This window comes from Homalodisca vitripennis, chromosome 7, assembly GCF_021130785.1.
Source record: "Homalodisca vitripennis isolate AUS2020 chromosome 7, UT_GWSS_2.1, whole genome shotgun sequence".
NCBI lineage: Eukaryota > Metazoa > Arthropoda > Insecta > Hemiptera > Cicadellidae > Homalodisca > Homalodisca vitripennis.
The window spans coordinates 75,622,833-75,639,412 of NC_060213.1; the positions used below are offsets into that span (position 1 = coordinate 75,622,833).

Consider the following 16,580-nt stretch of genomic DNA (forward strand, 5'->3'; position numbering starts at 1 on the left):
TAAACCTACAATCGTCAATAATAAACAAGGAATTTTGAATTTTTATTCCGGTCTGAATCATTAAGTCCTTCCTGAATATTAGAAAGGATTAAACTGGGTGTCAAATGTAAATATTGTCTTTTTTCCTATTATTTATGATTTGTTACGATAATATTCTACTTTTCACTACATAGTCACTAATGCAAAAATGTAAACATTTTTGTATTTTTGTAATTAAAAGTATACGGGATATGTTTTGGAATTAAGCTGTTTCTCTATTCAATTATTGAACATAATACATCTAACATTAGTATATTTTATTACTTAATTATTAAACTAAAACTATATACATATAATACATTTCGATACAATTTTCACTATTCGTGTGCTAAGACTTTAATGAGGTCAGTGTAATCCCTGCAACATGAAGGGCAGTGTCTTCGGTCCAAGTTGATTTCCACTTCTCTCGAGCCCTCCAAAAGTGTACTTTGTTCTGAAATATACAATTCTTTATTGTTTGTGATAGATTTTTTTATCAATCGATTTGTTCTCCCATTCTATATAGGAGTATTTATACTAGCCGTTTCGTTTATAGTGAATGTTCATTAATATTGGTTTTGATCTGAGAGATTATGTATATCTGAGAGAAGGATATTTAATTCAAATATATTATAGTAACTAAATCATGAGTACATGAAGTTACTGGGTATATTTCACCATTGTTTAAATACAAATCTGTAAAAGGTTTTAATTTGAAATTGGGATAAACTATAATTAATGCGTAATTGTGTACAAAGTAAAAGACGACAATAAAGACATCAAATTGTATCAACGTAGGCTATATAGTATTTAACTATATAAATCTGTCTTGCGGATACTCTATTTGAATATATTAGTCTATTCCTTACTTTTTCAAAATGTAAATATTGCATTACATTTAAATGATTTTATGAACTTAAACTTACCTTCGGGTCCTTGTTCTCCCACGGTTTTCCGATTAATGAATCAGGAAAATCTTTTTCCCCACCTACGTGAACGCCGCAAACGAGGTAAAACTGTTGACAGTGAAAAATATACAAATTACAATAATAATTCCACTTTCTTGTTTGCTGTATTATCAGGTTACAACAGTGAGATTTAAATTTGATACAATCATACCCAAAATAAATATTTTAAGGTATACTGTGTTTTTTCACACCATATAACTATATAATTGTAAAAAAGATATTTTTATTTTATATTTTAATAGTTTTTAGTTAGGAAACTTATACATTTTTAAACTGATATTCATCATCAAACATGGTTGAATTGGGATATTTATCCTCTAAATCACCGGGACAGTCGGCTGAACGTGTGGTTTTTTATATGTAATTTCCTGAAAAAAATAACCATTCGTCTAAAAAGTATTTACTTTTGAAAATCTGATCCAACATACTGTACATCAAAAGCTTGATACTTCTAAATTGTATTTTTTAGACTTCAGGTAAGTTAATTTTCAATTATATCAAATAGAAATTTTAAAATCAAATATAGGTGAAAAAGAAAATATTAGAATATTGGAAAAAGTCCTTCAGTCGCAACAATTTACAATTACATGGTATGGACATGTTAAAAATATATTTCGTAATGCCTACAGAAGGGACTGTTTCAGATTGAGAATAACGTTTAAACAAAGGCTATTAAATTAGATCGGCTACCTTGGCGAAGCATTAGGCTTAGCTGTTCTTCTCGCATTGGAATTATGATAGTATTGGTTTGTCAACAGTACATGAAATGAGAATCTGCCTGAAGTGTTGGATATTGGAGCAATCAGAAGACATTGGTATTACCTAATCTTGATGGGAATTAGGAGTGTTTTCTTTCCACTAATAGGATTAAGTGATATTTTCAACGTGGTTAAGTGAGTATATAACGTTCGAAGAAGGAATTAATAAGACCACGAGGGAGTTTATGTAAGTAGAAATAATTTTTATTTTTACAAATTTAATATTAGAATTATTTTTTTAATCAATTGGATTGTATTCAGGGTGTTTTTCTTCAACAACTCGTCAAAATTATTATAAAAGTGAGAGCTTTTGCAAAAGGCTAATTCATAAATTTAAAATATATAACTTTCCGTACAAATGTTTGAAACATTATGGTGTTTGTGGGATAATTGTTGGAATTTATGAAATTTAATATTTAAAATTTAACAAGTGTATTCCATAAAACACTTGTGATGCATTTTATGCTCATAAATTCTCTCCATTGCTACTAAATTGTTGAAGTAAGTAAATTTTAAGCTAAAATTTCTTACAAAAATATATATTTAAAAAATAAGAAATCTATAAAGAACTCATTCAGGAATAATATATATTTACTGCCTACTCCATAATATTCATATGGTAGACCATTTTTAGAGCTATACTAGTAATACAAATTTAAAGATTTATTCACATTTCAATAACAAAATCATATATGTTGGATTCACAAAATAAGGGGCACATCAATACCTCTTGGTTTACCAGCGAATGTTTTAAATTTATATTTAGAACATCTAAATCAAATACAAGCAAGTCACAACAATAAACCACATTAAAAGTAGAGACATAAAATTAAAAGCCACAATAGTAAATTACTAAATACGGTGCACTTAGTTATCTGCCACACCTATCTCTTGTAATATCCAGTATTACGACTCCGAAAGTCCATTAAAACTCAACAACAATGCATCTATGTGCATGCGTGTGAGCTTACGTGATTACAAAGAAAGAAAATTTATTTTTTAACAAAATATTTATTGAAATCGTTACATCGATTAAAGAGTAAATAACCATCAAGGATCAAAGTTACGCAATAGTTTCAAATGGTGCTATTTATAAACAAATCTATCAGACGTACAATTAGTAATTTAATTTATTGAAAAACTAGGACAAATATTGGATTATTATGAAACAAAAAAGATCAAATGTTATTTAATGTACATATTAAATAACATAATAAAATAATAATGATCATTCAAATACAAGGTTTTAGGGGGAAAAGCGTTTGAAGAACGTTCTGGGATAGTATTGTTGAGTGACTGGGAAGGATATCTTTAAGAAAGGCGTAACTTAGGGGAACAGAGTCATTTACTAGACACAAATTTGTATTAAGTGGCATTTTAATTGTTGTGCTATCTGAAACATATTTAATAAACAAAAATTCTATTTAATACAGTCATTGTATATTCAAATTATTTCGTATATTGAAATTTATTAAGATGATTATTACAAATGAACATTGAAGCATATTGTTAGTTAGAACAATTATTAACTGTAAATAATTTTAAAATATATTTATGGTATATTTTGGATTAAAACTTTCTTTATGGAACAATGCAATTATAATCTTTAGGAAAAGCTTTAGTTTTTATATTATACGAGTAATTCGCATGAACTGCAAACTTTAAAAAAAAATAAGTATTGTCTAAAACTCACCTCCTGATCAAAAGGGGCCATTTTGGTAGATTCCTGTAGGAATGGATCGATCCTGTTTCCAACCGGTTGTATTCTTCCTATCTCCCTATTGTCGACGAAAAACTGCAACTTATCTGCAAAAAGCTATAGTCATAAATGTACAAAAAATATTCTTTTTATAACTAAAAATAGTTAGTTAGAAGTAATACATAAGTGATTATAATCACATGTGAATATAACATGTGCGATATGTAATAATTTAAGTATAGTAAGCATTGTTATAAATTATAAACAATTTATTTTTATTTTTACTAATAACAGAATTAACCTAATATGTTATTTAATAAATGTTAATTTGGAAGTATACATAATTTAGTACGAAGGCCGTAACATTATCTAAAACTACCTTGATGCATACAGTTATGAAGAAACACATTTTATTTTAGTCCTCTTTTTTTAAGATATATATGAAACTTAAATTACTAATTGCCATCATTTCAATTTGAAAGAGCTTTTCAATGACAACAGGTGAATCTCCTAGTCGTAATGTTTGGTCTACTACTGTTATTTATGACTAGTCTAAGTACGTATCAATCACATAGTATGTTTAATATGAGTTTTAATATATTCAAAATGTATTCAATTATTGAAGAAATATATGTTTTATGATTAGAATGGATTAGGAGCTCATATCTTACCAGGAGTCCAGACTAGCTTGAACTTGTGATAGTCATCCGACCACGGATAAGACTGCTCAATACGGAACATCTGACGGCCAGAACTGGTTTCTACACCAGCCTCTAATACCCTGTTACTGTAGTCCTGCACACCGTCAGTCAGCTGCTGATTACCGCGAGACAGTGCCATAACTATTCTTCCAGATTTGTCCCCGTAAATACGGTCCTTAGGAAGCAACCACAACTCTACAAACCATATCAATGAATTACTAATAAGTTTGTTAAATTTTAACGCTATTTTTCGTTTTAAAAATGTTTACACCCCTACTAGCTTTATTATATTAGCGAGGAATAAGTTTATTACTGATAAACGTTAATTATTACGAGGAATAGCATTATTTCAGTAATGATTGGGGTTTTCTCTTAACAACAGTGTGAAAAAGACTTAATGAAATGTTCAAGCCTGTGTCTAGTAAATGTTGCAATAGTAATGCACTTGCCGCAATGATTCCAAGAACAATGGAAACATTTGTTTAGCAATTTCATGATCATAGCTAGTTTACATTTAAAGTATTATACTTAATGGATCCGTAAAATTGTTACCTGGAACGACCCAGTCGCCTGAGGGAAGTTTTGCGATCACTTCCAGGGTACCATAGCGGAAAAATACAGTATTTTCCGTGGTCTCGCGGCCGGAGACGACCGGGGGCAAGATGAAGTAGCCCATCGCTCGCACATTACAGAGGCTAGGATCCTTGGAGGTGCAACTGTCAAAATTCATATATAATTTTAATATATATATATATATATAAATTTAAAAACATACTCTACAGAACTCTTTTCAGTGTATAAGAATGTGTTAAAAATGAAATCTATGAATAGAATCTATGAAAATTCTATTTGAGGAAATTATAATATCTAAGGGAAGGGATAGAACAATCTTTAAGCGTTCTGTTTACTTGCATAACACTGATTTTTAGCGATTCAAAATTCTATTATCTGTTTTAGCACGAATATTGAATAAAATTTACCAATAACAACGCTTAATGAGTTTATTGCAAATATTGTTCATTATATACTTTTCACTAATCATTACGCAATATTAGTACCAGTTACACTTAGTTTCTCAGCTCTTTCGCCCATAGTCTTCATTAATATAACAAATATATGCTTTGTATTTGTATATCGTTTTATGTTTTTTTTGTACTAATCCTTTTACTTTATTTTTTACATAGCTTTTACTTTCAGAACTATTCAATAAACTCCTCGTGCGTTTCAGAGAACACTTTTTTAATGAATAACGGAATGCGTACTGTAATTATTTAAGGAAGCAGAATACATTTCTTTCGGCAGAATTGACCGTAACAGATAAATAAATAAACGGAATTATATTTAACATTACATAATTAAATATAACAATATTATATTAATATATTATAATTATTATATTACTATTATTACTATATTAATACGATGTAATATTATAGTTATAATTAATTATAACTATTTAAGACACTACTTGTAGAAAACTATTATTTATCTAAAAAATAATTCTCCGACAATATAAACAGAATGAGAACAACAACGGAAGAATAAATTTTGCTTGTCATTGTTGCTAAAACGGCATGAATACTAAAATACATAGGTATTACCTCAGTGGTAATCATCGCTGTATCACGAACGTGTATTTATATATGATTGCTATGAAGGAGGAAATACACATTAAATTTTACCTGCTCACTTAGGAGGAAATTGCCAGTGGACTCTCAGAACACGTGACACAGTGCATGTGTTAAAGGTCAAAGTCAAATTCCAAACAAATTAAGTGTGTTTCTGCTAACTAATTGTAAATTATATTGAATTATGCTAACCGATAAGGACGTTCCTGCTAATATATACTTTCAGATACAAGGATTTCATTTTCTGTTTGTACATTTATATTTCAGTTACTAATTTTATAAATTATAACATTTATAAATTATTGATAGATCTACAAATTAAAGAATCTAGTAACGCTTAACAAAAAGTAGAGTATACTGGCAAGAAACTGATTTTCTGTGATATCTTAGGTTTTTAGATACTAACTACACCTTATGAATTTATATCTTGTAATGTTTCAGGATCTTAAAAATACTAAAAGTAATATGTCAATATTCCCGCCACTAGGTTATATCAAGTGAAGCAACGTTGTTTACATTTTTTTAAGTGTACGTAATTTACAGGTTAACAAGTGGCTGTATTCAAGTATAGTAAATGTACTGTATATTATATGCGGTTGCGTGGTAGAGACCTAACTCCGCCTCTTTAATATAGGCATCTTTCATTTCATTAAGGTATGTTTAAGTATCATTATTTTATACGTTTACAATAGATCGTTTCTATTTCTTCAGTTTGGTATTTGTAAATGATGGTATCACATGAAATCATAATTTTGTTCCAACCAGTTTCAGAATGGAGCTGTATTTGTAACATTTAAATTATTTAAATTTGCTTCGTAAAAACTACACAAAAATGTAAAATATTACAATTAAGAACCAATTTATATATGTTATACGCGTATACAGTAACATCGGAAACGCGTTAAAAATCTTTGGTAATTAGTAACTATGAACCTCATAATCGAAACATTTTCAGAAAGAGGTATAAAATACACTCAACTTGTTATTTAGGTAGATTTGAAAGATGTATTAAAGGTGAAAATTCCGTTCAGTATTTACACATCTGATTAAATTAACTACGCTTTTACTACGACTTAAAATCAAGGGGTGAACGAACAACGTACTCTTGCAGTCTCAGACTCCTGTCCACAAAGTTTGGGCCGTATCTGTCCTCCAGGAGCACAGGAGTGATTGTGTCGACTGCGGTGTTGTAGTTGGAGACATTCTTTACGATGTTGTTGTGGGAGAACACTGTGAATTTGTCCTCCTGGAAAAATACTTGTGGTTAGATCTTGATGTGTAGTTTTTTTTATGTGTTGGCATATTTAAATATGCAATAAACATTGGACATCATAAAGGAGATATTGAGTTGTAATGATGTGAATATTGGGTTAGTGGTTAAGGAATCATTTAAGGCGTGGGCTGTGTGACGGTAATTTTTGGTGGGTTCTACAGGTTGTATGAGAGCGGGTAGCTTGAATGGTTCAATAACTGAGATTTTACCTTATATGTAGTCTAATAGCTAGTAATATCATTGATAATTTTATAGTTTGATAGAAAATATTAAGGTTTTCAACGTATTTTGTTATATCCTTATGTAATCTTAGTATCAGCTTAGTTCAAAGTGCATTTGTAATTTTTTTATTGTGTTCTGTAACTTAAAAGTAAACTTTATAATTCGTATTTTCCATGTGTTGTATATTATCTTAAGGTTGAATAGTACATAGCGCCTAGACCACCCTAAACCCACCAAAAAAATAAATAAAAAAAAACTTTTCATGTAACTGTTTCCGTGCAATGTAGGCCGTCGTCTCAATAGACGATATATTCTTCATAAAAATAAAGTTGAATCTTGTTCTGTGAAGAGGACTTTCTTTTACGAGGACATTTATAATTTAACTGCAGTTTGCTTTTATATTTTCCAATTGACTTCTCAAAGGTTTCCCCAAGCAGAGAATGTAAATAAAAATCTACTAAGAAGTTATCAACTATAACTTTAATGTGCGCTGAGATTTTCACTGTTTCACAAAAATCTTAATGTTAATGTTAAAAATGTTAATTACGGTGTATACTGTTTCAGTACACAGACAGACGCAAAGGTAATGTAATGTCCGAAATCTGCAATATGTAATTCCGTATGCTCTAAAATAAATAATTATCACATTTAAATGCATTGAGTAAAGTTTTTGTATTCACCGACTTTACTTATAACAACACACACTTACGACGTTAAACTTCAGACTATATACACTATTATATAAAATCTAATGGTATTTGTATGTGTGTGTGTGTGTGTGTGTGTGTGTGTGTGTGTTTTACTCAATCACTTAAAAGCTACTTGACTGATTCTACTAAAATGTTACATGGACATTTGTTGAGTCTTTGGTAATATAGAGGCCAATTCTTGTATCCAAAATTTATTTCGCCTATGCGCCACTGATCTCTAAAGTTGCGGAAATCCCATCTTGGCATGAGAGTATACAAATATTATTAGTTGAAACAGCCTTATTTATAGTCTTGAAAGGATAGAGTAACCTTGAGAGTCTTATTTTAACCTATTCTGCAACCACTGTTAATCGCAGAGTAAAGAAATATCCAAATAAGAAAGCTAAAATTTGTTGTAAAAATATACTTTTAACCGTACTTTTTTTAAGAAATATTAAGTATACAGGGCTTGGTCACTACTGTATTTCAGATATTCAAAACTAAGTTACTATCTAACGTCTAAAGTTTATCTAACGATAAATTTAAATGCTTTTAAAACACCACCTCAGTTGTCTTTTGACAGAAGTGGACTACCCTGTCCTGAATAAAACGGAAAACAAGGCAATAGCAACACTGCCGTCGAAAATATAATTGAATTGAACCAGAAGTAATCATAAACGTGAAAATACTGCGAAATTGTTCGTGACGCTACGGCCTAATACATTATATTTACTGAAAATTATAATTTTACAAAACTTTCGTACTTTCACATATTTTTCGGTATTGATTAATACCCAACTAATATTATCAGAATATTTATGTATGTTTTGAGGCAATACTAATAGAAAAGGTTAAAACTATTTTTATAAAGGGGTAGTGGCATTTTAAATATGTTTATGTTTGATAAAATTATGTAAAATTACGTAATTAAACTTATATGTCATTTTTTTGTAGCACAGTACATAGACTACACGAATCGATATGTGCCTTAGTAACTTATATAGCATAATACTGAAGATCGCATCTTTTTAAAATATATTCACCTCATTGACAAGCGAGTCATGTTGCGATTTTGAGATACATAAAGATAAGCAGTGGTCCAACTTACTGATATGACGTCGCTGAGTAAATATTGACACTTAATTTTTTCTAAATGTTGCCCAGTGTTGTTTTAAAAATACAGATAAAATTAGGTTGATTATCATCTGCGGATGTTGTCTAGCAAGAGATCTAACTATATCTGGACGGAAACTATTGAATTATGGAGCATTCTATAAAGGAAGATCAACACATACATTTTCAATCACCAAGTGTAGTTTTTAAAGAACCTTCATCGGCAAAAAATAATCCACCATAAAAGTGCATGTATATCGATTAAAAAAATAATTCATTTCTCAACCATCAGTAAGAACCAGTATCTTATAATTTTATCGTCCATTACAATCAATGTTTCGTAAATTTTTAATAATGACTGTTGTGATTGTTTTAATAGCAAATGGTGTTCACTCTTGATTGCTAAAGAAGCTTTCAAGTAATATTAATACAGTTCTGAAATTGAATTAGCTACAATATTGCATTTTCCTTATTTTACGGATACGACTATAATTTTAGAACTCACTGGTTCATACCCGCCGATCTGCTCGATGGTGTTGAACTCGAACCTGGACACGACAGGTTGTCCGCCGCAAGGTTTCTTGCCATGGTTGTATGTTGTCTCTGACATCAGACACTCCATCGTGTTCTGGCTAGTGTTAGGATCAGTCATAGTATCTGGTACAGCAGGAGAGTCGGTCTTCACGTTAGAGACAGGCACTGACACAGGTTTCCCTGCCAGAAGAACTGGAGGTTGTTGTGGAACTGATATTGTTTGTCGGTTAAGTGTGGTTGTCTGTTGTGCAGAACTCAGCTGCTTTCGTGGGGGTACCGGCTGTTGTGGAGGTGCAGGCTGTTTTGAAGGCATCGACTGTTGTGACGGTCTCGATTGTATTTCTGGGGTCATCGGTTGTTGCTGGGTTTCTGTCGTTGAATGGCTTCCTGAGAGACAAATTATTATTTTTACGCTAAATTTAACGTATCTACTGCCTAATATATTATCTTTAATATTTTTGATAACATTATATCTCTTTTCTATTTTTCTAAGTTTATAATATTTTATAAGTTAGTGGAACATACAATTTACGATGTACGAACTATTATTTTTGTATTTATATAGATAATTGTGCGAATTGCGTAATATATTGAATAAAAGTGTTTTTATACTTTTAGGTAACTATCGCTATTGTATCAATATAGAACTATTAAAAATTGTGTAGAAACCATTTACAATAATCATTTAACCTTTGCTATTGTACGATACTTCTACAATGGGATTTATATTGAAAACCAACATACTTGGAACGTGATAGAAGCCCTTATATTCTCTGAACCACAACCTCGCCCCATCTTGACCCTTGACCTCCACCCAGTAGTACACGATGTCCCCTGAGTTCAGCTTGATGTCAGGAAATGTGTGACTCCAGGTAGAGCCGCTAAGGAGCGTCACATCCTCGTTCCAGTCTCCTCTCTTCACCCCGTTGAACTCGTGGTTTATGTTTACGTGGAACTTCAGCAGATAAACTGAGCTCTTGCTATATGGTCCTGGTGAAATCAAAATGTATCAAGGTTAAATTAATTAAAGCGAAACAACAAAATAGAGTCTGTTTGAATAAATTTGTAGAATGTATGGAAAAGAAATATTAATAACGGTGAAAACATTTCTTGTCATTATATAACAACCCTTGTTTATTGACACTAATGTTTAGTATAAGGACCGGAATTAATTATTAGTGTCTAATAAAATTAATCTAATGAAACAACGAAATTTTTTAGATGCGAAAGTGAGTTTGTTTTATACGCTTTCACGTATAAACTGTTTAACCGATTGTGCTGAAGTTTTTCATGGTCCCTGGGTAACAAATAGGCCTATTTTTATTTTAAAAATCCCTCCGGCCTACGCCCCACTGGTCTCTAAAGTTTTTAAAAATATAATCTTGGTCTCTAAGGTTAGACTACAGCAAACAAATTTTATTAATTTTGAAAGAACCTGTAAACCGTTCTGTATAAACATACTTTTATGGTAACACAACCATAATTATGTTTCATTAATTCAACATTCAGTAGCATCACTTCTATTACCAGCACTTTATGCAACGGCTGTATAGCATAGAGTAAAAAAATATCCAAATTAGAATATTAATTTTTAGTCAAAATACAATTTTAACTGTACATTTTAGCAAATGTTAAGTAAGCAGTGCTTGGTCAGTATAAAAAAGAGTTACTATGTAACTTTTACTATAAACCTAAAGTCTGTAAAGTAAAATCCATCTTATTCATCCTTTGAACGGTAATATTTAAGAAATATAATGGAAATTGAACTGACTGTAAACAACTGAAGACACTTTTAGCTGAAGTTTGCAAAAGAGGTTCTACACTTTGTTAAAGTTTGAATTTTAGAAAATATTAAATGTACAGTCCTAGATCAGTAGTGTACACCCACATCAAGATGGCTATGTTACTATCTAGTTTTTACTACATATTTCACAAATGATGAATTAAACTCATAATATATTGGAAATATTTTTGAAACGCTATTACAAAATTCACCTGAATAAAGCTGGTAATGTTTTCCCAGAAAATACTCGACATTGATGGCTTCCTTGACACTGTGTATGCAATTTGTTATTTGCTAAAAACACAGGAGGATGTTCACAAACATGCTTTAAATAGTATTTGAATAAAATGACTATTTTGATCATAAATCATTTACTTCCGTTGATTGTGTTCTGTTCAAGGCTTAAGGGGAGGAGTGTGCTACCCCCTTGATACTCCTTAAGCTACAATACAAATTCCATACACAATATTAAGGGAGTCAACCAGTTTCGAGTACCTTACGTGCAAAAATTCACAACTTTATCATAAAGGTGGGTTTTACAACAGCTTTTGAGTACTTTTCATGTAAAATAGCTGGTTAATTCATCGCTGATGCAATCTAGTTCAAAACTAAACAGTAACTCTGTCTTTATAGTGCCCATTATACTAATAATTAAGCACTGTCTTTCTTATACGCTCTAAGATTTTAATGTAAACCAATGCATCTGCCTCATTGATGAATTCAGCTAAAAGTGTGATTACGTAAATATTTAAATTGTTTTGTTGATTTCTATTTTTCTTCTTTCCTTGGTAACTTTTATTTACTTATACATCTTTCTCGGTCAATGAATATTAAAAAAAATATGCTGAATCATTCCATCCATTCCTGAGTATAGGGCTTACCAATACATTTAGGGAAGTAGTAGATATACGTTTTCTGTAACATATGTAATAGCATTTCAACTACGTTTCATTATAAATCTATTTATCATTAGATCACACCAGTTTTCCTATTAACTATCACTACGTAACTAGTGGTTCTGATAACTTTAATTATAGCAATGATAAAGCTGTGAAGTTTAAACCGATAAGGATTTTAATAACATTTCTTGTAATTGAAAATCAAATTAAGATTTAAGTGAAGGATTGATATCTTGGAATATTTTACGTCTGTTTTATTTATCTGTCAAAACCCATATTTATACTTTACTACTATGTTGTTAGAGTTAGTTAATGTGATATATAAATTACAGTACATCCATGTTCTATAATGTTTCTAGTATTCTAATATTGTATAGTTGTCAGTAATTTTTAACTAATACTTCAAAAGTTTCATTCATATTGCTTTTTATACACATAAGTGTATCTTGATATCTTTATGCATGATTGACTCCTGAACAACATGTTTGTCTTTTTTTATTATCGATAGCTATTTTTCAATCCCCTGTACCAATAATTGTTAAGTGTGTGTCCAAAATAAAAGAAAACCATCCCGTTATCTAAACCTAAAAAAGCGATTTGTGAGTATATAATTAATTTTTACAAGTGCCTTATGGCGAAAACTTTGTATTTGTTCATAATAAACAAAGCAATACGTTAACAGATAATGAAGTTATATTATAAAAAAACTAATTTACTAATACCCATTTCCCAATTTTTGCAACGAATCTTATCATTCGAGTTAATTATTTTTAAGTTGCATAATCTAATGCAAATGTTAATGAAACTAATGTTTCTAAAGATCTTAAAAGAGTTTATAGAACTTAACCATTTTTATTGATGTCCATTGTCCGAAAACTACCGAACAGATTTAGATATTCTTCAACGAAAGAGGGCTGCCCCATAGTGGTCCCACATAAATATTTCAAAAATTAACATAAATGTAGGTATCATATTGAGGTATAATAATAATGGCTTTAAAAATTATTTTTATTATACAACAGTAAAGCTAAGTAAAAAATTTGTTGTATAGCTTAACTGCATCTTGGGCTATTTGTCTTACTTATATTTGGAATATATTGCGTTATTCAGCTATAAATAGTGCCAACAATAATGTTTATATTGTAGTCGAATCATGAAAATATTGTATTTTAAGCTTATTTAGTAAATAGGTTACCGTTGAAATAAATAAATAATATACCGACACACTAAATGACAATGTGATAACTATAGATCATCAGCTGACTTGTAGGGTTACTACTATGTGAATTGTACAGTTACAAAGAATTACTATTTATCTGTCTACACGCTTATACATCGTATTGAGTTACTTAGCCGACGGAATAGATAAAACTAATTTCTAAAACAATCTAACCTGGAAATGTTATCCTTAATCCACTCGGGCTGAGAAACTCAAGCAACGGATTGTTGTTCTTGCCGGAATTTTGAGACTGCACTGGTTCCGCGGCCTTTGTTGGGTTTGAAGCCCGCACAGGCACAATGTGGGAGCGATCATAATTAGGCCGCGTCTGCACATTGTAGTTATATGACCCCGAGTAACTCTGAGAATATTTGCTATCAGGAGAGAAGAAATAAGCAGTAGATCTGGTGTACTGCGATGGGACTCTGACAGCACGTTGCAAGTGAACTGCTTGCGGTGAGACGATGATAGTCGTGACGAGGACTGTACAAGATAGGAACAGAGAGCACATGCTGCCGGGCACTGACTGTACCTCGCACTGCGGTGAACGAGGTTACCGGAATGTCCGCAGGCAGAGAGGACCTTGCCGAGCTTAGATTGAGGAAAACTTGCCGAGACCGGTTCATGCAACGGAGAATATTCCCAGTTGTTTGAATAAGATTTATCATCACCATCAACTGGTTTCCCCACCATCAAACCGGTTGTTGTCTGTCTTGGAAACATAGCGACCTGCGCTCATTTTTACTTTCACAATGTGCATCGTATACTTTATTAGTGCAAATAAAATATTAAGATATTTTATAAAGTTAGTGTTAAAATGTATTGTTAACGTTTTTGATATGTCTACTGTGAATATTTTATTTAGTGGTACTTTAAGTTTTACTACTGTGTATCGTTTACTCAAATTTTGTATGCACGTGTCTTGTGATATTATTGTGGTATTATAATTTCTCATGCTGTATTTTATACTATTTATTTTTATATTTATGTTTTAATTGTTTTATATTTGTTTGGCATTTGCTTGTGCAATACAAAATATAGGTTATTTAGTATAGTTTATTTTCTTAATATATCTTAGAGTTTCTATAAAACTTTCTAATACGATTACAGGGCCAAACTTAAAACGTAAAACAAGAAGTTTCTGCTTGTGCGAAAAGCCTAATTATATGAGTTTTTGAGGTGCACTTTGAATTTAGAATGCAATGTAAAATTCATATTATTACGGAATTATATACGTTTTTATAATCTGCTCTCTAATAATAATTGGACGATCAAGAGAAACTAGAAAAATATGTTTCGTTTTATATGTGTATAATGTGTTTCTATGTTGACTCAGACACTCTTTGGGGGGTAGAGGTATGGAAAACCTCCCTCATCAGTAGAAGAGCGGAAAAGTCTAACCAGGGAAAATCTTCAAACAATATGTCTTACAATAGTTTTATTGATAGTACATCTGAACTAATAACAGGAAAGCAAAGATCAGGTCAGAGTGTATAAAGTCTACAGTAAAACCACTTTACCTCCTATAAACCATTGTGAATCTTTTTTAAGCACAATTAAAATCTCTTTTAACGAAGACATTTTATATGAAGTGAATTCAACTAATTTAACTATAATGCAAAACAAAATATTGATCGAAATAGTTAAACTAATTATATTAGTTAGATTAAATCTCAAATCAAGACCAAAGATAAATCTTATGTCTCTTTGCAATATATTTTACAGTATGAAAATAAAGTTATCAAATTACACTCTTAGTTTTTATTCTTGATCATGTGTTTCACAAAATTATCTTTGCCAAGTAATTTTGTAATCACTATTTAAAACGTTTAATTGTTATCACCGATGAAAGCAAGCAGGTATTTTAATTTACTGTAATAAGATACTCCTAGTTTTAACGCGCAACTCGCCAGACTGCCAAGAGGGGTGTTGCCTCCTAGTGACAACGAACACAATACAGAGCTCGGCAACTTACTCGCTCGTGTAACAACAGATCACGACGGGACTACTGCATAAGATTCTTTTGTACCGGGTATTTGACTGTTCCTAGAGTATAAGTTACCGCACGCTGAGAGTACCCGGTAAAGGTTAATGTTACAGGTACTTTTGCAATACATATATTTCAACGTTTAACCGCCCGTTCCTAGTGCTAACTGCAGGACTTTTCGTTTAGCAATAACAATAACCGGAACATGTACCTGTACCATTTTAGGAGTACTCAGTAACGTACAATTCTAAATCAGTACGAGTGTATTTTGTACTCGGTTATTGAAAGTACTGCGAACAGTTAGAAGCCACAGGAAATAGAAAGAACTTTACTTTTATAGTTGTTAAGTGACGGTGACATATGAATATATTTTAGCGTTTTGAACCGAAAAGAATAATGATATGTGCAGTGCACTGTTTTCGTCAATCAAAATAATTGTAAAATTTGGATTTATTTATTATTGTGATCGATTGAATGTTATTTTTAGTCGTAACAGACTATTAGGTGATCGATTATTTTGACATATAATAATCTTAGTGGGGAGGGTCAGGGCTCGTTCTTTCCCCCATCCTTCCCCCCTATGTGCGCCAGTTGATTGATTACTTCTTAGTTATATGTAGGTAATATTTTATCCTCATTCTGTATGATTTTTAAGACAATTTAAGACATTCTCGAATGTCTAACTTAGACAGTCATTCAGTCATAATACTCGTTCAGCTATTTGAACTAACGGTTATTTTATAAACGATTTATTAGGTTACCAGTGTAAATATCTGATTAACATTACTACTATAGGTTTATTTCGTTTTGAAGTTCAGGATGATATTTTTGGGTTTTATCCATAACATTCTCTACGGAATCTGCAACATTATTATAGTCTTTTTACAATTTTTACGCTACACAACTCGATTCGGCTCAAAGGTAGCGTCTTGCATGGAGGTCTTGAGGCGGTATTAGTCTCAAGGAGCGAAATTTTTGGCGCTGGACTGCGTTGGTGTTTGTGGGTTGGGGAGAGATGGCGGCCTGTTCTGTTATCGTTAAAAGTGACGCTGTATTAAGTATAAAACCTGCGTCTATGGAGTTATTATA

The 16,580-nt window shown here is 31.2% G+C and overlaps 1 protein-coding gene across 1 annotated transcript; it reads right to left on the reverse strand.

The window, feature by feature from the left end:
• Nucleotides 1-275: 275 nt before the first annotated feature.
• LOC124365986 (beta-1,3-glucan-binding protein-like) lies at nucleotides 276-14,088 on the reverse strand. Its single transcript, XM_046822154.1, has 9 exons — nucleotides 13,679-14,088; nucleotides 10,348-10,593; nucleotides 9,575-9,990; nucleotides 6,876-7,018; nucleotides 4,697-4,860; nucleotides 4,115-4,339; nucleotides 3,438-3,550; nucleotides 945-1,034; nucleotides 276-472 (listed from the first exon to the last, which is right to left on the reverse strand). The coding sequence occupies exons 1-9, from the start codon at nucleotides 14,013-14,015 to the stop codon at nucleotides 368-370; spliced, it is 1,839 nt and encodes a 612-aa protein (XP_046678110.1). The 5' UTR covers nucleotides 14,016-14,088; the 3' UTR covers nucleotides 276-367.
• Nucleotides 14,089-16,580: the final 2,492 nt, after the last annotated feature.

Coding starts and splice junctions, on each gene's coding strand:
- LOC124365986 (XM_046822154.1), bottom strand. CDS start 14,015: ATGTGCTCTCTGTTCCTATCTTGTACAGTCCTCGTCACGACTATCATC. Junction 7,019..9,574: donor AGATCGGCGGGTATGAACCA/GTGAGTTCTAAA, acceptor GTATTTTTCCAG/GAGGACAAATTCACAGTGTT. Junction 1,035..3,437: donor TGGCCCCTTTTGATCAGGAG/GTGAGTTTTAGA, acceptor CACTGTCAACAG/TTTTACCTCGTTTGCGGCGT.